The sequence below is a fragment of the Pogona vitticeps genome, chromosome 1 (genome assembly GCF_051106095.1).
Source record: "Pogona vitticeps strain Pit_001003342236 chromosome 1, PviZW2.1, whole genome shotgun sequence".
Lineage (NCBI taxonomy): Eukaryota > Metazoa > Chordata > Lepidosauria > Squamata > Agamidae > Pogona > Pogona vitticeps.
Genome location: NC_135783.1, coordinates 88,251,549 through 88,275,874, shown reverse-complemented (window position 1 = coordinate 88,275,874; position 24,326 = coordinate 88,251,549). Strand labels below are relative to the sequence as shown.

The window sequence follows — 24,326 nt, the reverse complement described above, 5'->3', positions numbered from 1 at the left end:
CTTTTTAATTCCTTTTTAAAAAGAAGCCCTTTCACATCACAGATTTCCTAGTGCAAACCTTCATTTTCAGTAATTTGTCGTGCCTTTTTTCTAGGTTGCAGCTAATATACGTTTTGCCAAGACTACCGGTAGCACACAGTCTGTTTTAAATGCTATTGTTGATTCCAACAAAACTACCACATACTATTCAAGTCATGAGGGGCAGGGGATTATAGAACATTAACACATCTACCACCCATTTGGTGATCTGTTGTACTTCCATTTTTGTATAAAGTTAAGGAGGAAAACCTATGAATAGCAGTTGAATGTTATTGTTTCCTGAAGTTGTCCCCTTAGTACAATGGACATATAGTATATCACAGAACTGAGTACACCCCCTCACATTTCATAAATATTTTAGTATATCTTTTCATGTTACAACACTGAAGAAATGACACTTGGCTACAATGTAAAGCAGTGAGTCTACAGTTTGTATAACAGTGTAAATGTGCTGTCCCCTCAAAATAATGCAACATACAGTGGTGCCCCGCTTTATGCTTACCTCATTAAACGATGAAATCACTTCACGACAATGTTTTTGTGATCGCTATTGCGATTGCAAAACAATGTTTCAAAGGATGATTTTCATTTGACGATTATTGGTTCCCTGCTTCGGGAACCAATTCTTCGCATTATGATGATCTAAAAACAACTGATCATTGGGTTTCAAAATGGCTACCCGCTGTGCAAAATGGATCCCCACTGTTTTTAGGATGGATTTTTCGTTTAACAGGGATTGGAAAATGGCTGCCCTATGGAGGATCTTTGCTGGATGATGAGGTATTTCGCCCATTGGAACGCATTGAACCAGTTTTCAATGCGTTTCAATGGGTTTTTCCCCCCCGCTTGATGACGATTTCACTCTACAGCGATTTCGCTGGAACGGATTATCATCATCAAGCAGTGCACCACTGTACAACCGTTAATATCTAAACCGCTTGCAACAAAAGTGAGTGCACCCCTAAGTATCAATGTCCAAATTGGGCACAAAGTGTCAATATTTTGTGGGGCCACCATTATTTTCCAGCACTGCCTTAACCCTCTTGGGCATAGAGTTCATCAGAGCTTCACAGGTTGCCATTGGAGTCCTCTTCCACTCCCCCATGACAACATCACTGAGCTGGTGGATGTTAGAGACCTTGCTCACCTCCACCTTCCATTTCATGATGCCCCACAGATGCTCAATAGGATTTAGGTCTGGAGACATGCTTGGCCATTCCATCACCTTTACCTTCAGCTTCTTTAGAAATGCAGTGGTTGCTTTGGAGGTATGTTTGGGGTTGTTATCATGTTGGATTATTGCCCTGAGGCCCAGTCTCCAAAGGGACAGGATTATGCTCTGCTTCAGTATGTCATAGTACATGTTGGCATTCATGGTTCACTCAATGAACTGTAGCTCCCCAGTGCCAGCAACACTCATGCAGCCCCAGACCATGACACTCCCACCACCATGCTTGACTGTAGGCATGAAACACTTGTCTTTGTACTCCTCACTGGTTGCTGCCACACACGCTTGACACCATCTGAACCAAAAAAAATTGTTTTTTCAGATTCTCAGATAGTTCATTACCATGAGATGACATGTGGAACTTCCAGTGACCAGTCTGAGAGGGTGAGAGCGATAACACGTGCTCCCTCTTCACACCTGAGACTTGTGACACTAGCAGATCGGTCTCATGACACCAGGGAGGGAAAACGACTACTTGGGCCTGATTTGGGCATTGTCACTTAGGGGTGTACTCACTTTTGTTGTCAGCGGTTTAGACATTAATGGCTGTGTGTTGTGTTATTTTGAGGGGACAGCACATCTACACTGTTATACAAACTGTATACTCATTGTTATACATTGTAGCCAAGTATCATTTCTTCAGTGTTGTCACATGAAAAGATATACTAAAATATTTATGAAATGTGAGGGGGTGTACTCACTTCTGTGATATACTGTATTGTGGCTTTATGTTTTCTGTATCAAGAGTTTGAGTAAAAACAGTGGTACAGGAACTCCTAACTTAATGGCCGAATTCCGTTCTTATGACTAGGTTGTTAAGTGAACTGGTCAATAAGCAAGGAGCAATAATAGCGTATAAAGGAGTAATAAATCATGTGCTGTTGAGGAGGGGTGTGGGAAAGATGAAAGCAAGGATTTATGAGGGTCATAAAGAATCATAAATCCGGGTGGTTGTTAAACAGATAGGTTGTCAAGTGAGGAGTGCCTGTATAACATTTTAATGCTGTCATCCTTCCAGTAAATACATAAAAAACCCTATTCACCAGGGAGTTTTCAGGCTATAGTGGATGTTAGATGAATTCAATTGTCTGTAAACTGCCCAGAGTGGCCTAATAGCTACATGGTGGTATGGAAGCCAACTAACTAACTAACTAACTAACTAACTAACTAACTAACTAACTAACTAACTAACTAACTAACTAACTAACTAACTAACTAACTAACTAACTAACTAACTAACTAACTAACTACAGACAGACAGACAGACAGACAGACAGACAGACAGACAGACAGACAGATAGATAGATAGATAGATAGATAGATAGATAGATAGATAGATAGATAGATAGATAGATAGATAGATAGATAGATAGATAGATAGATAGATAGTCTAAAGCCTAAAAGGAGCAATTTCTTATCCACCCTGCCTTACAAAATGACAACAGTAGTACAAAAAGAATCATTTGCAAGCATCAGAACATGCTTCCAATCTATGAGTACCTTTTTCACCCTCCTCTTCATCTTCAAATATGAGGTCAGACATTAATGAAAGAAAGCCATAAACTGAATTGGTGGTCTCTTCTACAGCACCCTGTATGAGTCTCAGTGGATCAGTGGCAAGTTTGCTTACTGATTGACCTGGATATAAAACATAAAGATACAAATGATTAGGAAATCAGACCTAGTATTCATTATGTTTTATGTGACAAGTTTATTGATTTTTTTAAATCATGAAAGGTAACTTTTTGAGGAAATTAGCTGTGATAAAATGATGCTAAATATCTGCACGGGTCCCCCAACCCAATGTCATACAGAGTGGATCTGGGCCAGATAGATATAAGGACATCCAAAGACACCAACACTTTGCTCTCAAACAGATGTGCTGTGAGTACACAAGCAGGCTGATGCATGAGTCATACAACCAATCCAAATCAAAAACCCAGTTCGTGAGCAGCAGGAGTTCCTAAAAAAACTGGAGTGCTTTAAGAAATAGCTAAACCTGTGGCCATTGTATAAGCTGTTAACTCTTCTCGATTAGCCTCTCTTGCCTCATGGCAGCTAAGAAGTCAATTATTCTACATGCAGTGCTTGTTGGCAGATTGTTTTTGTTTTGTTGTTTAGCCGACTCTTCGTTGGCAGATTAGCATATCCTAATATATATTCTGTTCATTCTGCTCCATATTCCTCTTCAGTCTTCCAAGAAAGCAATCCACTTCCCAGTCCACAGATCAGTATAAACCAAATCAATGTGCCGCTCTGTAAAATGTGACGTAACACTGACACAGGGCTTCTCTCATTCAGAGAAACAAAATCTTGGCTTCTGCAGTTTGTCTGTAATATTAATAGAGTGGAGAGTGCAAGAAACTATTGACTTTGCTATAGTTTAATTAATTGGAAAATACCATATGAAACTGTACAGACTGAAAATTAGACTGATGTTTAGAATAATTCCCAATACAACCTTGCAATCTGTGAATCTGCAGAAGGGGAAATGGAGGAAATCTAATTTATCTTTTTGAGATTTATATATTTTGGTCCCCTTCTGCTTTCTGCTATGATAAGCAGGACAGCCAATATGCATGAGTGGAATTTTCCTCACAACACTAATAATGTGTTCTGGATTAGAGAGTTGCAGTTAGTCTTATCATTGCCCCCATCAGTCATTCAGGTAGTATCTGGCTGTGGAGCCATTGGTTGGGAGTTCGGTTCCTCACTGTGCCTCTTAAGCAGGGCCTAGACTCAAGGATGCATAGGGTTCCTTCCAGCTCTGCAATTCTAAGATGATGATGGTGATGAATATTATTCAAAAATACCAGGCACAGTCAATCAAAATTATAAAAACATTGACTGATATTATATAACAAATATATGGTTTTGAAACCAAAAACCTAAGTATCAGATATTGCACAGTATGTATGCTGTTCCTAATATTGCCATTTGTAGCTCTGATGGTGTGATTTCAGAGATCTGCAACTGCTTATAGTAATGTGTGAAATTTCTTGATATTGTTCCCAAAGCCCCAATGACTATGGGGACCACTGAAGTGTGTTTCATCCACAAGCAAAGATGTTTCAATTGCCACCTCTCTGTACTTTGTTAGGTTTTCCAATTCTTCATCTTCAATTCTGGCATCCCCTGGAATTGCAATGTCAATGATCTGTACATTTCTTTGTTCTATTACTATGTCTGGTGTGTTATGTTCAAATTTTGGATCTGGAAATCCCACAATATCTTGACTTCCTCATTTTCTGACACCTTCTCTAACTGATGTTTCCATGGGTTTTAGGAGGCTGGGGGGGGGGGGGAATTTGTATTTTTTGCATAATGACCAGTGCTCTAATTTTGCTACTCTATAATTTTGTGATCTGTTTGTGCAATCTTTTGAAATTCACAGATGAAGTTTAACACAGTTTTATCTTTTTCTTGGCAGAGTTGACATTTGCTGTTAGCAATAATTCCTTGAATCTTAGCTTTTATCACATTGGTTCGGAGTGCTTGTTCTTGTGAAGCAAAAATCAAGCCTTCGGTTTCTTTCTTAATGGTCCCCAAATTTAGCCATGCCCATGTTGAATTGTTATCATGCTTTCTGTCAATATTTCTCAGGTGTTGTCCATGTAGTGGTTTATTTTCCACCCTGTTTAATTTATTTTCAAATTGTTGTTTCTTATACTGAACCTTTGTTTCTGTTGTTTTCAAAATTTTCTCCATTTTAACCATCTTAAGTATTTTTTTCTACTTGTAGTAATATAATCATTCAGGCTTCTTTTTTCCACCTATATTACCTGCTGTATTTGCAGTAATCCACAGCCTCCATTTTTTGTGTGTGGTAAATATAATCTGTCCACATCATTTTTTGTGATGTAGTGCATGATGGATGTTCATTAGTTTCCATGTTTTTCAATCCAATTCTTCTAAGTCATTTTAGGTCTAATCTATTATTCCAGCTGAGTAGCTAATTACTGGAACAGCCCATGTGTTCATGGTTTTGATTTTATTTTCCCCATTTAAATTTGATTTTAAGATTTCCCACGGTCTTTTGATATATGCTCTTTCTGTCAGTTCTTTAACTTTTGTGTGCAAAATGTCATCTGCTTCTAATATTCCAAGGTATTTATAATTTTCATCACTTGATAGTGATTTTATAATATTGCCATTTTAACTCTATTCCATCTAGTTTTTTTTTTAATCTTGCCTTGGTGCATAGACAGAGCTGCACATTTGTCAATTCCAAATTTCATTTGGATATCTTCACTAAATATTTGCACTGTTTTAACAGTGATTCTATCTCTGTGGAACTTTTTGCATATAGTTTTAGATCCTCCGTGTATAAGAGATGATTTATTTTTCCAGCTTGTTGTGAAATATGGTAGCCCAATCCAGTTTTATTTAAAACTATTGACATGGGGATTAGTGAGATGTTAAACAGTAGTAGTGAAGAATCCCCCTGAAACATTCCTCTTTTGATGTTAACCTCTCCAATTTCTTCACCATGGGCCACTAAGATGGTTTCTCATTTTTTCATGTTTTTCTTAAGGAACCTCTGAATGTTTTTACTAATTCCAAACATTTTTAGTCAGGTTGTTGTTGTTATCCAACCACCTTTTAGCCAGCCCTAAGAGAGAAATAATCATGAGATAAAGCAAAGGGGTAGCATGTGACCAAAGGCTTTGAAGACAAGACATTTGGGACCATCTTCCTTCAAGCAATTTACACTACTGTACATTCATTTGATGTTAGAGTTCATGAGTTTGCAGTTCACCTCAGATCATATCACCATTTTGTGGCTCTGATGTACCAAGGGGACAAAGAAAAGCCTGCTTTATTCCAATGACTAGTAAAAACTATTGCATATCTCATGCTATTACAAAAGGAATAAACATTCCTTTTCTTTAAAAAATGCTGACTTGAAAGCACGTATTTTAAATTATGCATACTACGCAATTGTGAGCCATTGTGGTATAATGGAGAGAGTGCAAAATTAGGACACAGGAGTCCTGGGTTCAGATTCCTCTTTGACCAAGGAAACCATTCTTTATATTTCTCACATATCTTGAAACCCCTATTTGGGTCACCATAAGTCAAATGCAAATTGACAACATGTAACAACATTATGCAGCTAAAAAATACCGGGGGGGGGGGGGACAGGGCTGATTTTTGGCAATTCTGTCTCCTTGCCACTCTCCTCTATGCCCCCAGATCTGCTCCAGGGGAATCAGTTCTAGGGACTGAAAAGCATTTAACTGGATTTGCGAGTTTCCACTGAGTAGCCTTTTTGCTACTCAGTAGGGATGTGAAGAAATTTTGCCAAATTTTTCATTTTGGGTTGAGGCAAGCTTTCTTTACACATTGAGACTGTCTGATAAGAATTGTCATCAGCAACCTTGCTTTACCTCAAGCAATCTTGCTTTCACTGTGAGAGGGAAGCATCTAGCACATTTTCCACTCATGCTTTGTGTACCTTGTCCAAAACAGCTTCAGCTGTATTTCCTCTCATGAGCAAGCACTTAGAATGAGTTGAAAGGAACCATGTAGCAAGCCACCCAATGCAACTATTTTTTTTATTATCTGTACAAAAGGCAGCAAATATCCTAAGTTTAACTTCTGTACATTACAAGTAGTTCAGAAAAACTGGCGTTGCTAATACACATTCTCTCCCAAGCAGACAAGTATCTATAGATCACAACGAAGATGGAACCCCTCCCCCCATTTCTCATTTGGTAATGGGGAAGGACGATTCAGCTCACAGTCTATAGCCCTGCTGCTGAGAACAGATACACCTCTTCAAAAATGCATGCATTTCTAAGGTTTACAGGTCATTTTAGAGAGCAGAGTAGTCATCTCAGAAGCACGCTGTAGTCAATGGGAGAGAATGCATGTGTTAGGCAAACTGAATAAGTGCATGCATGCATTGAGGAAAAATGCACAAGAAAATGCAGGTAGATTTGGAAAACACACAACTCAATCAAGATCGACTCTTTGCTACATTCCTAGCTAACCATCTGTAGCAGATGGGTTGGGGGAAGCTGATGAAGGGGGACATTACCTAAAATAGTTTCCTACCCATTTTACTGGTGGTTGCTTTCAGTCAGCATTGTGACTACAGTCACTTACAAACCCCTATTTACCTCACATTCATTCTTCCAAATAACCTATAGCAAGGTATATATAGTTGCCAAATGTCCCCTTATTTGAACTTCTGAAATGTATCTTTCAGACCACTATCTAAGTCCAACTTAGTCCATCCATCTATCCATCCATCCAGCCAGCCAGCCATCACTTATCATCTCTCCATGCTACCATGGTGTTAAATGTGCAAACTGACTGCATTTTAAAATAATTGTGTTTGAAGGGACGTAGAAATCTGTTGTCTGGTGCTTGACTCTTATGGTTATTTACACATGCAGCTTTAGACATATCAGACCACAGAGCTTGGAAATATTACATTTTTAGACTACAGCTGAAAAAAATTCGTCAGTTACTGGTCATGCTGTAGCCCAGAGCAGAGGTTTTCTAAGCTCTGTCACACAATAAAAACATGCATAGCCCAAATTCCGTAGTTCCATGCATTTTTGTTATGCTAAATTAGCTTGAAGTTTTAATTAAAAAATATTCTTCTTAACTAACTTGTGGATTACAATTTATGCCTAACAAAATTTATTATTTATTTATTTATATATTTATGAGTATATATTTATCACTCCCCAGCCCACCTCTCCCAGCCAAAGCTGACAAAGTAATTTGGAATAAAATGCTTAAAGATCGTCTTTAAAAAGTCATTTAAAAGAATTTTCCAAAGAAGCCAGTATTTCTGAAAAACAGTTTAAAAATAATTCCAAAGGGCAATTTTAAAACCAGCTTTAAATACCAAAGTCAAAGTAAAGCTCATTAAAACATTTTATATGAATATTGTTGTTATTTCCTCTAAAGAGCAGTCTATACAGCAGTTGTGCAACTAAATACGATCAAAAAGCATGCCAGATCTGTTTGAAATGCTTTCAACAAAAAATAGTAAAATGGGTTCCTTGCCTCTAGGGATCTCTGCCTTCCCCACCTCTTTGTCAATATCAAATTGATGTATTCCTATAAGAACAAAATATACATGAAGTAAGAGCAAAAGAGGAGATGTTACATGAGATACATTTTATACCTACAATATTCTGCATCCATTTCCTAAATCCTAGCGGGCACTTGCCATTTTCTGATGACGACCACAGTTCTGATTGACAAAGCCTGCCTATTAGAGCTCGGCAAAGTCGCTTTTGGGGACCAGGGATCCCAGGATCCTTCCAATGAACATGACCCAGTGGTCCTGCTGACAGAGGGGTTCTAGCAGTTGTGGCCTGAAAACAAAACTTTGCCAAGTGCTGTTTCACAGCTATCGGCCAAGCCATGTAATTTTGTTGTATTGACAACCTCTTGGCCAGGGTTGTGAGGAAGGCCTTTAGTACAAAAACAAAACAAAACAAAACAAAAAGCCCAAGGGCTGCACAGATGCATATATCCATATCTACTGAAACTTGTGAAGAGAAATTAGGTCACAACAATGCCAACAAAATATTTGTTTCTGAAGTATACGTTCGTACAGTTCTCTTCATTCCATACATCAGTTTTTATGGAACCCTCACTTTTTACGCATGAAGACCACCTTCTAACATCACAAAATCATCTCCTTTCTTGAGTGATAAAGCCATGTTCCAACCGTCATGAAGCACTTTTAAGCAGCACTGCATTTCAATCTGAGGAATTTAAGCACACTTTTAACCTCCTCTTTGAACATGAAAGTGCTTTGCTTTGGCTGGATTTTTCCCGAAGTGTTTTAAGTCAATTCTGAAAGTGAGTTTGATACATTGAAGAAATCTGGGACACTGAAAAACAGATCTGGTTCCATGCTGAAATGAAGGGATACACTTCACCTCAATTCCACAACTACTCCCCTCGCCACATGTAGACCCTTGTAATATGCATTTTGGTTCTGAAAACTCATTCAAACATTCTGCTACAATCCTTTAAAATTCCAGCACTGCATCATATAGCCAGAGTCATGTTACGCCCCCAGTTGTACAAGACAGGCGGTACTGTTTTACAGATTGGGCTCTGACTGCAGCTATTTGTAGCCTGGTTCTAAAGGTTATTAGCAGACTAAATCAGTCTTCCGCATATAATATCTAAGAGTAAGCAACAAATCAAGGAAGTGAATTATGCCATGTCTTGCCTCCAACATCTTTACCACCTATAATGTACACAACAACCAGAGTATCTGGTAAGTAAGCAAGTGTCCTCTGCTCTCAGCTATTATATTTGAGCTGAATAAGTCCTAGTTATGTTCTTAAATGAAACTGCATTCGAAATTTCCCATCCCAAAATTTGTATTTCTTGCAGGCAGACATGTGAATTGTATGGTAGAACTGACAAACCAGCGGCATTTATATATTAGTAAGAAAATTCAAATCCTGGCCACTCTCTTTGGTACTGAACCTTTCCCATTTTAAATTTCAGTACTTATTCAAATGTTTATGATGAGACAGAAAGTTAATTTATTAGTACACCATGTAACACGGCTGCAGCACCGCAAGAAACCCAGGATAGGTGATGTACTCCTTCCGCTTGATTCCCTGCCGTTCAAATTTGGCATGGCAGAAATGGACCCAATAAAAAAGGAATGGTTGCAAAGGGTTGGGTCCAAAGTGATGGTTGGATGCAAAGCTTCTTTTCCATTTTCAGGAGGCAAGCTTTTTCTAACAGAAAGGCGATATAGAGCCAAACCATTATTGTCTTTAGAAATGTAGCATTTAGTAATGTTTTTCCTCTATAAACTATATCTTCTTAAAGCTAAATTTAGATCTTCCAGAATTTTCTCTTTTGAAGTAATCAGGGTAGCAGATATGGCTTTAGCCATCTTCTAAGCTGATAACACAACAAAGCACTTTATATAAAACACAAATGCAAAACTAGGTGATACCTTTACAGATCATTGAAAATATCACCATAAAATATGCACGTTTTCATGGATCAAGCCCCACTTCATCAGTCTTGTACCAGTGTGAAGAACTTAAAAGTCCAAATGTTCATGGCATGATGGATTTTGTTAGGAAACTTACTCTTACTTTGTGTAAGTTTGGCATCAGCACCTGATGCCATTTGCTTAATTGCAGGTTATTCAGGTAAAATAGATGTTTAAGTCAATACTTGAAAAAAATTGAAGACCTCTCCTCTAAACAGATTTTGGCTGTAAGGAAGTTGGGGGTTTGCTGTGATAACTACATTCAATATAGCAACAAGCCGTCTTTATCTTCTAAGAATTGCTGTGAGGATTAGTAATGTTGCATCTCATGAAGCCTGACATGAATTTGAAAACTAATTCTCATGCATATTATATCCAAATTGGATTAATCTAATTCTCTGTCTTTAGCTTTCAAACACTGTTGCTGCAAAACCTGCAGTTTGGCCCCATATTTGAAAAATAAAATTATCTTTTATGCCATATGCAACAGAAAACAGCACACAAAGCACACTTCTCCAAATTCAGAATACTCTTTGGCTCACAGTTTTCTCTTGTGCAGCACAATCCCAAGTGTGATTAATTTGAAATAAGTCCCGAAGAATGTGGTGGAGCCCATTTCTTCGTAGGTGTGTATATGATAACTAATAAAGCCATTTCGAAAGGCTTATAATTTAGATTATAGACCAGTGAAGAGTAAAGCTAGATAGCAGAATTTTTTAAGAGTTTGGGGTAAAAATATGTCAGTTACTAGAATCCCATCTCGATGTAAGAACTCAATGTGATGCCATTATTTTAATGTATTTTTGTCACAAACCTATGTTGAGGTTGAATGCTGGTAAATGCAGTTCTGAGAAGACACAGAGTTCATTCAGTTATGAAGACACATAATGTGGTATACTCTTACTCAATTGCTGTTAGCAAGGGAATACAATGGTTAGTACTTGTCTCATTAGCAGTTTCAGTTTCACACACATAGCATTTGAGGTTCTTCCTACTTCTAATAATATATCTGCACTACTCACTTACATCAGTTTGATGCCACTTTATTTATTATGAGTGTATCCTAAGGAAACTTGGGACTTGCAGTCAAATAAGGTAGTTAGAATTCTCTGTTGAAGATTTCTAATGTGTTTCCCCAAACTGCACCAAACAACTGTAAGCATTTGGGTAAACGCTTGAAAGGACTGTTGTGTAGCAGGTGAAGCAGGTGTGTTTTGCTGCTCTTGGAGACAGGCCATGAACCAAGAAAGGAGATTTCAATAGAAGAAGACAAGGGACTTCAATAAAATATTAGGTGAGACTTTCTGATGGCAAGAACATGGCAACAGGCTGCCTCAGAAGGTGGCAGATGTTTCTTCTCTGGAAGTTTTCAAAAAGAGGGTGAACAGGCCATCAGTGATGAGTTACTTCTGGATTTCTTCTGTCACCGAGGGATGTGGACACATAACCCTTGCAGACTCTTCCAACTCTGCAATTATATGATTATGTGAAATTAAAACTCCTAGAATTTGTTAGATTTTAGCTACAAAATTAAAATAGTATTATACTGTTGGTATCAAATGGCACTGTGTAGTTCAGCGACTCCTCGTGATGGTACACATTGTCATCAGCTACCAAATCACCCATGGGGGCAGGACTGATCTTCCTGGTAGAAGCACTGAGTGGTCATCAGAGCATTGAGCTGAAGATGAATAGAAGGGAGAACCAAGCTGAGCTTCAGTGGCTCTGTGTGTGAATAGTTTATGTTTCTTTGTATATATTGCTTTTTTTTAAAAATTAGTAGCTGTAGAGAGCTACCAAAATACAGTGGTGCCTCACTTAACGGGTGCTCCGTTTAGCGACAAAACCACATAGTGACGAAGATTTTGCGATCGCAAAAGCAATCGCATTGCGATGTTTTAAATGGGTTTTTTTCGCTTTGTGATGATCGGGTCCCTGTTTCGCCTACCGATCATCGCAAAGCGACGATTTTAAAACAGCTGATTGGTGGTTCCAAAATGGCCGCCGGGTTAAAAAAATGGCCACCTACTGTGTTTAGGGATGGATTCTTCACTTAAGAGGCAGCAAAAATGGCCGCCGTATGGAGGATCTTCGCTTTAAGGTCACTTTTTTGCCCATAGGAATGCATTAAACAGGTTTTAATGTGTTTCTATGGGCTTTTTAAAATCGCATAGCAACGAAATCGCTTAGCAGCGATTTTTGCTGCACAGATTAATGTCGCTATGTGAGACACCACTGTATCATCGTTGTTTAGTCATTTTGTCATGTCCGACTCTTCGTGACCCCATGGACCAGAGCACGCCAGGCCCTCCTATCTTCCACTGCCTCCCAGAGTTGGGTCAAATTCATGTTGGTAGCTTCGATGACACTGTCCAACCATCTCGTCATCTGTCCTCCCCTTCTCCTCTTGCCTTCACACTTTCCTAACATCAGGGTCTTTTCCAGGGAGTCTTCTCTTCTCATGAGATGGCCAAAGTACTGGAGCCTCAGCTTCGGAATCTGTCCTTCCAGTGAGCACTCAGGTTTAATTTCCTTTAGAATTGATAGGTTTGTTCTCCTTGCAGTCCAGGGGACTCTCAAGATCCTCCTCCAGCACCACAATTCAAAGGCATCAATTCTTTGGTGGTCAGCTTTCTTTATGGTCCAGCTCTCACTTCCATACATCACGACAGGAAAAACCATAGCTTTGACTATTCCGACTTTTGTTGGCAAGGTGATGTCTCTGCTTTTTAAGATGCTGTCAAGGTTTGTCATCGCTTTCCTCCCAAGAAGCAGGCGTCTTTTAATTTCGTGGCCACTGTCTCCATATGCAGTTATCATGAAGCCCAAAAAAGTAAAATCTGTCCCTGCCTCCATATCTTCCCCTTCGATTTCCCAGGAGGTGATGAGACCAGTGGCCATGATCTTAGGTTTTTTTTATGTTGAATTTCAGACCGTTTTTTTGCACTCTCCTCTTTCACCCTCATTACAAGGTTCTTTAATTCCTCCTCACTTTCTGCCATCAGAGTGGTATCATCTGCATACTGGAGGTTGTTGATATTACAGTACTTCTGCCAATCTTAATTCCAGTTTGGGATTCCTCCAGTCCAGCCTTCCGCATGATGTATTCTGCATATAAGTTAAATAAGCCGGGGGACAATATACAGCCTTGTCGTACTCCTTTCCCAATTTTGAACCTATCAGTTGTTCCATATCCAGTTCTAACTGTTGCTTCCTGTCCCACATAATAGGTTACTTAGGAGATAGATAAGGTGGTCATACCAAAATATAAACAATGTAAACCAGAAAATGTGAACATTGAATCCTGCGAGAATTCCACTGAGTTGCATACTATAGCTCAGAATGTAGCTGGTGCTAACTGTAGCATAGTTGCTGAGACATCAACATTTTCAGCTTTCTCAGTAGATAGTCATCCTTTGAAAATCATCCTTTGAGAGTCATCCACAAGACAGAGAATTCACTGGGATTCTAGAACTGGAGCAGAACTACATCAAAAGCACATTAAAAGCAAAAAACAAATAAGATGTTGCATGCTTTGGGCCTCATTCACAGCTTTTGTTGGGGATAGCAGGCCATGTTATATTGCCACATTTTACAATCCTGCACAGGACAAACACACATCGTACCTTTATTGTTTCTGGCCATAGGCCTTTACAAAGGCAGACTTACATTAAAATGGTTAAAACAAAAGGATGCTCCAGGGATCAATAAACCCATTCTGGGAATGGTGGCATAGTATATAATATCAAAGTCACTATATTCAACATTTATGTAATATTACAAACCTTAACAAATCGAAGCCTGAGATTTTCAGAGACAACAGAGTAATAAGTATTGAGTTAGTTCCTCAATCTGATTGCAGTCATAGATACATATACGCAGCTCTGATGGGATTCCTTTATACCTCCCTTCAAGATACGCTGTGGTCATCTGCCCAAATCTAAGTTCTGTGAATGCTCTGTGGATCTGAGGAAAACTCAGTGACTCAAAGTAACTTGGTTTTGCATGATTCAACTGAAGTTGGGGGTACCAGATGAAAAAATGGGACCTGACAGTAACAGTCCTGTCCTGACTGGAATCAAAGTCGAGAATCCAGTTTCTAAGGTCCCCAAAGCATAGACTGAAGAATTTTTCCAATGGGAGGTTATAGGCTTTCAGTTTTTGGTAGCACTGTTGTGCCTATCCACCAAACTGTACTTGTTCTATCCAGCAGCACTTTGTCAAGGAGAGGTCCTCTAGGTTGTTCAATCTGTGCCAGTATCTAAAATAGGCCAGGTCAGTTTTAGCAGCAATTGAGGGAAGGACTAACTCAGCTATGAGATGAGCCGAGGGAATTCCCAGAGGGAGCCCCAGTATCAGCTTCATGAATTTATTCTGCAAATTTTTCCAATTTTGACTTAGCTGCTTCTCCTGCCCCATAAAACATTTGTGGTAAGATTTTGACAGCACAAGATATACAATTTTGTAAAGTGTACAGCCACAAAGCTTGCTGGAAGAATGCGTCCTACAAAGCAAAACTCCACTGCCTCAGGCCCCTGCCCTAGCATTAATACCAGAATTTTCTTCCTGTTGTGTTGATTGTTTTGTTGTGGGTTGGATGAGTGGGTTTTGCTTGTTTTATGACACATACCTTCCAGAGTAGTGTTCATCACTAATTGGGCACTACAGATAGATAAATAAATAAATGCACCACACACAAGAATTATTGGTATTTTGTTTAGAGTTATCTTAAAAAGAGGAAATGGCATATAATAAAGTGTAAACTGAGAGCCACACTTGAAAGAAAAATAGAAAAAGCATGATGTGTTTAGCTGTTTGATGCAAGGTCATCTCCTACACAAACTTGCTGAATATGTAAATTTCACTACAAAACTTGAAATTCACCAGAAATTCAGTGCTAAATTCATTATCTCAGCCCTAATTAATTTTCATTGTCTAGCATGTAAGTGACTATTAGATTCATCATCTGTGAAAATTATTTCAGTCCAATCTTAATGAGAAGACTGTAGAATATTAATTTTTGGTCTTTAGATCATTTCTCTGCCTGTCAAATAATTATGACTCATCTTTTAATTAGCTTTGTATGGATCATAAAGATTTGTTTAATAATTGATTTTTTAAAAAAAATATACGTGAAGATAGAATTATAGTGGGTGCAATTAAAAATGGTCAAGTAAAGATGATAATTTATGGAGACAGATTGGTTTGTTAGATAGTATCTGGTTCCTTAATAATGGCAAGCAATTGCATGTGTGAATACACATAGACAATTTTTTCTTGGACCTGAAATTTATGTTTAGAAAACATCCCATTTCACTAGAATTAAGTAAACTGCATGTTACCTACTTACTTGAGCAGAATCTATATTATTCAGTTCATCTGATGTCTTTACAGAATTGCAACATAAATGATATTCAAAGGAAAACCAGTCTCTCTGATATGAACTCTCTGATATATATACACCATTATATATGTATATGTATATGTATATGTATATGTATATGTATATGTATATGTATGTATGGATGGATGGATGGATGGATGGATGGATGGATGGATGGATGGATGGATGGATGGATGGATGGATGGATAGATAGATAGATAGATAGATAGATAGATAGATAGATAGATAGATAGATAGATAGATAGATAGATAGATAGATAGATAGATAGATAGATAGATAGATAGATAGATAGATAGATAGATATAAACTCTCTGATATATATACACCACTATATACTGACTACTATACATATAGTAGTCAGTGGATTTGGAGTAGAGATAATTTGTCTGATGATCAGCTTCTTTTAAAAAATTTAAGAAGTTAAAGAAGACGGCAATGGGACTACAACGGTATTTGCAGCTGCAGCTGCAAATCTACATATGGATATTGCAGTAGCATTTCCACTAAATTGTTTAACACAAGCCTTGCTCTCTGTTTGACACTGTGGCCAAATGCTGGAAGCCAGCATCTCAACCATAGACCAAAATAAGCAGAGAGACATCCTTAGCTTTTGCCTAGGACACCGCATTAATCACAGATGGTCTACTAGCATTTGTTTAGATAGTTCTAGCAAACCGAGCAGCAATTAAATAAGAATGACACAATTTTTGTAACCCACCAGCCCTAGAGCAGTCATACTGTGAATGGTGGCAATAAACTCTTATTCTGTTATCTGTCTGATACAGCAAAAACAGGAGTGAGGTAAAATAGGCAAGTATTTGTAGGCCAGAGCACATGGCTGGTGGTTTGCATGTAACCCGGCATCACTTGTAGCTCCAGCCTGAAGCTTGCTGTGCTTCTACTTTGTTCTGTATTATCAGATTAGTGATATTCTCATAAATGATGAAGGTTCAACACATCTATTAAAATTACTGCATACTCCTACGCACACTAAACAGAATGGGAATTGCTTCTGAATAAATATGCAAAAGTTTGTAAAGGTTTGCACCATTTGTAAAACATTCCATCCTTATAGTATTAAAAACACATATATTTAGGCTGTCAATGGCCTTGAATGAATCAGTCAAATTCTGACAGTTTCAATAAAGCAGCTACAGCAGTCCTACTGGACAGGGTTTGCAATCTTAGTTAAAAATGGTCATATTATGGTTAAAGATTTACATTCCATACACCATTTTCCTGTTTCAAATTTTGTCCCTATTAATAAGAAATAATGTTTTTGTCCCATAGAAAATGCTCTTGTGCAAACACAATTTTGTCTTGGGTTACAAGATGGAATAAACTGCTAATAATAACAAAATGGCATAATTTATTGTGCACTGGCATAGACCCAAATCCAGGACAGCCTCTAGATGTTCAAGGGTGACTACAAGAACATATACTCTTTAAACAGTTTTCCTTGCCATGCCTTATATTAATTGTGATTTAAACAGGTGTTGCCGATTCAACATAGTACATGCAACATATGCTGCTTTACACCCACTTACTGTATGTAGATTATGGCAAATTCTGCACAAAGGCTTTCTTATGCAAAGGTTTTCACTATAAAGAATTACGAATTAAGTGCAACATGAAACAGGGCATTTTATTTTTAAAGGGGGGGGAGTAAAAGAGGAGCAGTTATGTGATCTTTGGGGGGGGGGAACCCTGGAACAATAGTAATAATTCTGTGCCATCAAATCTATTCTGATTTATGGTGACACTCCAGGTTTTTCTAAGTAAAGAATATACAGAAGTGGTTCACCATTCCCTTCTTCTGGGGGTACTTCTGGGACTCTGCAGCTTGCCCAAGACCATACAGGCTGGCTCTTCTTTTGGGAGCCAGAACAAGGAATCAAAACTCCCAGCCTCTGGCTATGCCCAACTCACTTAGCTATCCAGCCAGCTGCAAGATGATCAACTTCTTTATCGGTCAGTAGACATATAAACATAGGGGACGTGGTGGCACTGCGGGCTAAACCACAGAAGCCTCTGTGCTGCAAGGTCAGAAGACCAGCAGTTGTAAGATCGAATCCACATGACGGAGTGAGCTCCCGTCACTTGTCCCAGCTCCTGCCAACCTAGCAATTCGAAAGCATGTAAAAATGCAAGTAGATACATAGGTACTACCTCAGTGGGAAGGTAACAGTGTTCTGTATTTAGTTGCACTGACCATGTGACCACAGAAACTGTCTTCAGACAAACACTGGCTCTAAGGCTTGGAAATGGGGATGAGCACCGCCCCTTAGAGTTGGACACAACTGGACTAAATGGCAAGAGGAACCTTTACATTTACCTAGACATATAAACTGGTGAGTTTTTAAATCTTATAGGACACTTCGTCACTCTGGACAGTGCAGAGCTTGAGTAAAGTAAGGAGAAACCAATTTACTGGCTCCTGGTTATTTAAAAATTAGGAATGTGACTCAATCACAATTTTTACTATGTCAGTTTAGGGAAAGTAGTCATTTGATTGTTTGCGGAAGGAACTTACCAACACTATATACTAAAATCAGTACTAGATTATATTCTGTAGCATATCTGATTCTTACCTGCCAGGGTTTTGTAATCCACCAAGTCAAACATGACAATCGCCACAGCTGACCATGTAACAATAAGCGCTGCAACAAGGAGCCATGCTGCTGGTGAGCTGAATGTGGTTGCAAAGTCTTCTGATACAGATCTCTTGGACACCTTCATGTGTGGAATGGGGACTGCGCCATTCTTGCTGTCTATCACTGTAGTGGTGGATACGGGTCCTGACAAACAGATGAAAGAAATGAAGTAAACGCACAAGCATGGCAATTCCTTAAGTTAAAGATCTCTTGGTGCATCCATAACATTTCTGAAAACCTGAGGGGCTAAAGAGAAGACCGTTTGCTTCGCTCAGTTTGCAAAGTTTACTTTGTACATCCATCCTTCCTTCCATATGGAAGCCATTGTGATGCAGTGGTTAGAGTGTTCAAAATCTCACTTGGACAGGAACCTAAACTGGGTGAGGTTGAAGACACTCTCTTGAATACACTACCCTCACAGGTTTGAAGATACAGGGAGGAACAGGAAAACTACGAACACTGCCTGGAGGAAACAGGTAGGATATCAATGTAACAAATGCAAAATAAAGAAACAGCACCATGGGCAAACTAACCCAGTTTTGCCGGTCTGGTAAGAATTGTTGGGTGAATTGTCTATGTTCAGTGTTATATTATTTGAGCCTAATGAAGACATAATGGAATTTAGAGTGGATTTAGGCCTATATCTCCTATCTTGGTTTTCTCTATATCAATAATGTGCTCTGTTTCCTTCTAATTCATCTTCCATAGCTAACCCCTATTGTCTTGGATATGGACTGTGTAGATACTGTTTGAAGTGATCTACTCGGCCCAAGCACAGAGATGTCTGAGCAGCCAGAATTTAAAAACAGCCAACACCATCAGGTCGTCATGGGTATCTATCCTGACAATATTCTACCACATAGCTAAGGAAAGCCAGGTGGAGAACTGGCACTTGTTTTTAAGCCTTCAGATATTAAAATATATCTAGTGGGTATTTTTTTTTACCATCCATAATGCTCATTTACCCTTGATATATTTTTAAGAAATCATACTAACGAGAAGCATGAAATTATGCTCACATGTATTGGTTAGAGTCTTGGACTAACCAGTAACTGAGCAAACTGAGCAAAAGTAAGCATATCATGAGGACAAGACTCCCTTGAAAAGACTAGGGAGGACTAGTTGAATGAAGCAGCAGCAGAAGAGGAAGACCAAATAAGAGATGGATTCGCTACATAAAGGAAGCCATAGCCTTGAGTTTCTAAGAGCTGAGCGGGGCTGTCGACAGGACTTTCTAGAGGTCACTAATTTGTAGGTCTATCATAAATCAGAGCTGTTTCAAGGTACAGAGGAACAACAACACTTGTCCAAATCAGTAAAGATGCATACTTAAAAATATATATTTACCCCTCCTTTCTTTAAGGAACTCAATGCATCCTAGAGCAGATTATGTTATCTTATGTTTTCACAACAACCCTGGGAGGTAGTTTAAGATGGAAAGGATTGACTAGCTCAGCCTCTCTAAAACAGTGAAAGTCATGGCAAGATATGTATTCAGGTGTCCTTGATGGAGGTCTAATGCTTTATCTATTCCATCCCACTGTGTCCTTGTGTACTTGTACATTCAAACGCCATGCATATGGACCTCCAGAAACTTAGAGTAAAAAGAAACAAAAAAGACCAAAACACACACACACACACACACACACACACACACACACCACCACCACCACCACCACCACCACCACCACCACAAAAAAACCCCACACTCCCTAAACTGCATTCATATTACTGATATCTTGCATCTTGCAATAACTGAAGAGCTAATTACTCTGCAGCGGGAGGCTGGATTTCAGCAAAATATAGTAAGATGATCCTGTATGCCCCTTTCCAAAGAGTCATTGCCACCTGTCTGCTGCCTGAGTGATAGCTACGCCTTTACCACAAACTACTCAGCATACTTCTATTTTAGCTGTTAAGAACATTATATTCTGCACACTGCTCAAAACAGCAATCCCAATCTCTGGTTGCATTTTCTAATATTTCATGTTGCTAAAATTAAAATTTCTCCACATGAGGGAACAGAAGTGCACTTTCCACATGCCCCACCATTTCCCTCTTTCTCCCAGAGGCCATATGGCAGTGTAAAGTCAACCCTACCCAGACAGTTTTGCATTATGTCCCCCCGCCCTTTAGCTGGCATTCAGCTGGCAATGGCAGTGCTCCACTGGGAGCCTCTCAGCCCTACTAGCTTGCTAGATAATGTCACAGTTTTGAAGGCGGAGGCAGCAAATTTCAAGGCCATGATATCATCAAAATTGCGTCCCATCAGCGCTGGATAAATGACGATGTCACTAACAGCTAATTTTCTTGAAGAAGTATTGCCCTCCCTGTCTATGGCTCTTGCAGCCAAACTGGACCATGCAGTAATATCACTATCACTGTCCATCAGGAGAATTGGAGGACGGTCATACTTCAAGCTCAGGCCATCCCCAACCAGAATGACAGATTAGGAATCAGGAGGTTCAAATCCTCAATCAGCCACGGATGCTTTCTGACGTGTGTATAACTGGTAAAACCACTCCTTAAATATCTCACTTATCTTGAAAGCCCTCTTAAAGGTTGCTGTAAGTCAGTTCCAAAGATCTGGCTGCTTGTAGTTGTTTTATACATTAATTGTAGCCTCTCTATCACATTAAAATTGTAATTTAAACATTTCCTGCTATTAACAGTGCTGAAATGTTTTTTTTTTTGAATGAAGAGTGTGTTATTTCTTGCTATGAATTCTCATCTGCAATTTGATTTATGGGTTTGTTTGCTTTTTTAAATTGTGAGCTGCTGTTGAAGGATGTATTTACTCTAAAAGATGATATATAAACACCTAAGAAGCTGCTGAATTCCCCCCTTCCCCAAATCTGTTCCCATATATGAAACTACGTTGCCAACATTTCTCTGCCCCCAACAATAGGAAGGATAGAAACGTAGCCCTGGTGATGCTCATGTATTCACATATATAATTTGATTCTTTATAGAACACAGATTCAGTACAGTATTTAATGTGTCTGCCATGTGGAAAGAGAAGTGTATCTTGGGGCATTATGAGCTAGCTAGGTAACATCAGACGTATTGAGTGGTGCTGGAAAGTGTCAGTAGGAAAGATGGATATCAGTCCCGAGGTTTCAAAGGAATCACTTCATCTTGTCCTGAGGATGTGAAGAGCCATGTTGTGATGCACCATACCCAGCCACTCATGTGGAATAACAAGAGTCCAAGGAACATGAGATGCCTTGCATGTCCAGAGTTAGAAATTGAAAGCCTCCAGAATTAGAGCTGTTGAAATGCACTCTTACAATCATAATTTGTGACCATCTCTTCGCACTGACACAGAAGATGGTGATGGTTTTCAAAGCTGACAAAAGCTATTCTAATTGGCCTCCTTGTCAGCTCTCCCATTTTGCATTTGTACACAATTTCCCTTGTTCGCTGTCTTATTTTCATCTTGCATTCTTTTCAAATATCACTATGCTGATTAAGTGATTTGTTTTACACTTAGGGTTTCTAACTCTAATGGCATCTAAGCTGAACAAGATTGGCATGCTTCATAGAAGCTGCCACTTACGCGAAATGTGGTCTTATTTATGAATGATGCATTCGGTTCATGAATACTCTTCTGTATAGTTAAAGGCAATCTGTATGCTCTATTTTGTTGTTGTGGGTTTTTTTTATATGAAAGACCTCCTTAAGACCTTCCATTTCCCTGAGTATAATTTTGATTCAGTCAAATCACTCCAGGAAGGATAGTCTGCCAAGTAGCAAACAGCTACAAAGATTTGATACAAAATGACAAAATCCAAATCAGTACTGTTATGTATACAAAGATTGAATATTTTTGAATGCAACAGGTGATGTATAAGACTTCATTCTACTACTGACAATATTGTCAGTTTTTCTACTAACATAGTATAAGTTATATGGTACCAGTAGTGCGGAAAGGCACCATAAGGAACAAAAAAATGAAGTACATACTGTCCAGAGAGCTCACAAGTAATATATGTGAGCCACATGTGGTCTTGCTAACTGGGAAATTTCAAGTGTATCTCAGAAGTTCTCCTGCTCTGAATCCATTCCAGCCCAACACAGTCTTGGGGCTTCAAGATAAATCAGAAAGTTCAATTTTGCACTAGGAAACTACTATTGTTCCTTATGAACAATCTATATTTATATTATATTTGCTCCAGGAATGCAATCTTTGTAAATTTTGTTATGAACTTACCTACATTTTCCCTAGGGGTGTACACTGTATTTAATCAAATGTTGAAACATTAACCAAATCAGGCCTATTTGTGTATCTCCACGGTGGCCATAGGACAGAGCAAAGAACTTAGAGCACCAACCGAGTGCAGTGGCATCCCCCATAGATCTGTTGCATTAAACCTGACATGATGTAGATCAAGCACCAAAGGAGAAGGGGACTGAAAGCTTCATCTCCAATAAAGACCAAGCTATCTCCTGGACAATTCTAACTGCTGATGTGGGAGGATATAGCAGTCTCTTCTCTTGTTTTATTTTTAAGTAGCAATGAGAATTAAAGAACACTTCCCGGACTTTGCTTTCCACCTCCTCTGTAGAAACTTAACTTATATTATCAGGACAGAGGGAGGGAGGGGGAGGGAGAGGGAGCGAGCAGATGAATGCTTAAATTCTTGTGTGGTTATGTCAGAAATTCACTTCAGGGCAAATTCACTTTTATCCGCTCTCATATCTTCTGTTTCTCTTCTGTTGGTGTGGCAATGTTACTGCCAGAGCTCATACTAGCTGTACTGTTGTGTTCTCTGGGTGGAGGTAGTCCAGAAATAATTCAGATTGTGTTGTGACACTCTCCCTGCAAGTTACAGCCATTTGTGTTTCCCTGTATGTGGGAAAGAGTCCCCCCCCCACCTCCTTTTCAGGATATCCTGGACATACAAATACTGAAGCAAACACTAACAAGGAACAGAGAGGAGTATCTCCAAAAAGGGCATAGGTGCCAGTCTTGAGCACAGACCTGGCAGGGGGAAGACCAACACATACAATTTAAACATTTTTCAACGAACATAAATTGCAGCTTCTTGAGAAACACAGATTAACAGAGGATTGGAATGGGCTCAGGAGTGAGCATATGCAAAAACAATACAAACAGACTCATTGCTTTATCTCCATATTTTAAATACCCCAAATTTGATACAAAGCATTTTGCCCATTAAGTCTGTCACAACTTCCACTTCCTTCTACTTAGGACACAATCACCCCACCATCCTCTACATCAGCATAACTGGGCTAGGATTTCTCACACTCACAGTCTGAGATGTCTGGAGGGCACATGGTTGGGGAAGGCATTAGATTATTGATATGCATGTACACCTTGATAAAATACTGCTGAGGAAGAAACTGTCTGGTGTAGCTGGATGTAAAACAATATCAACTTCTGTGTAGTCTTTACTGGTGTAGTACTCATTTTGCAGATAAGTTAAAACACAACAGAAAAAAAAAGAATCCTAATGGAGGCATACCTATCACATCAAAACAAATGCTTCCTTCTATCCAGCAGTCTTTTGTCAATGTGCAATATGTGCAGTCTTTTGCAATATGGAAAGAATGTCCTGAAATTAAAAATGCCAATCATTAAATACAGCTTCCGTCTATAATATTTGAGAATTCCTGAAGAACAGCTGATGCCCCATGTTCAAAATTTGTGGTGCGTGTGTGTGTGTGTGTGTGTGTGTGTGTGTGTGTGTGTGTGTGTGTGAGAGAGAGAGAGAGAGAGAGAGAGAGAGAGAGAGAGAGAGAGATCCAGGATCTGGATGGAGGATTTAGTAAAGATCTGCTGACACCCTGATGTCAAGTATGATTAGACAGTCCATTTGTGAGTGCTTCCAGGAGAATGTTGTGACTATTAAAAGCTAGCACGTCCTTTTCAAAAACAAATAGTAACAAACTAATTTATAACTCAGTTTTATGAATTGAGTTATGAGTTTAGTAAATTTGGAAATGCTATGAATGCAGTATTGGTTTCAGAAAGG

At 38.9% G+C, this 24,326-nt stretch overlaps 1 protein-coding gene across 47 annotated transcripts in view; it reads right to left on the bottom strand.

The window, feature by feature from the left end:
- Window positions 1-24,326, bottom strand: part of TRDN (triadin) — a 194,911-nt gene that overhangs the window by 150,841 nt on the left and 19,744 nt on the right. For 35 of the 47 annotated variants that reach the window (XM_078383389.1, XM_078383394.1, XM_078383393.1 and 32 more), the window contains exons 2-4: window positions 18,265-18,471; window positions 8,294-8,347; window positions 2,768-2,905 (exon numbers count right to left, since the gene is read on the bottom strand). In XM_078383389.1, the coding sequence (XP_078239515.1) occupies window positions 2,768-2,905; window positions 8,294-8,347; window positions 18,265-18,471 (399 nt within the window). The remainder of the gene's footprint in view (window positions 1-2,767; window positions 2,906-8,293; window positions 8,348-18,264; window positions 18,472-24,326) is intronic. The other 12 variants (XM_078383395.1, XM_078383409.1, XM_078383424.1 and 9 more) reach the window with 1 other exon arrangement.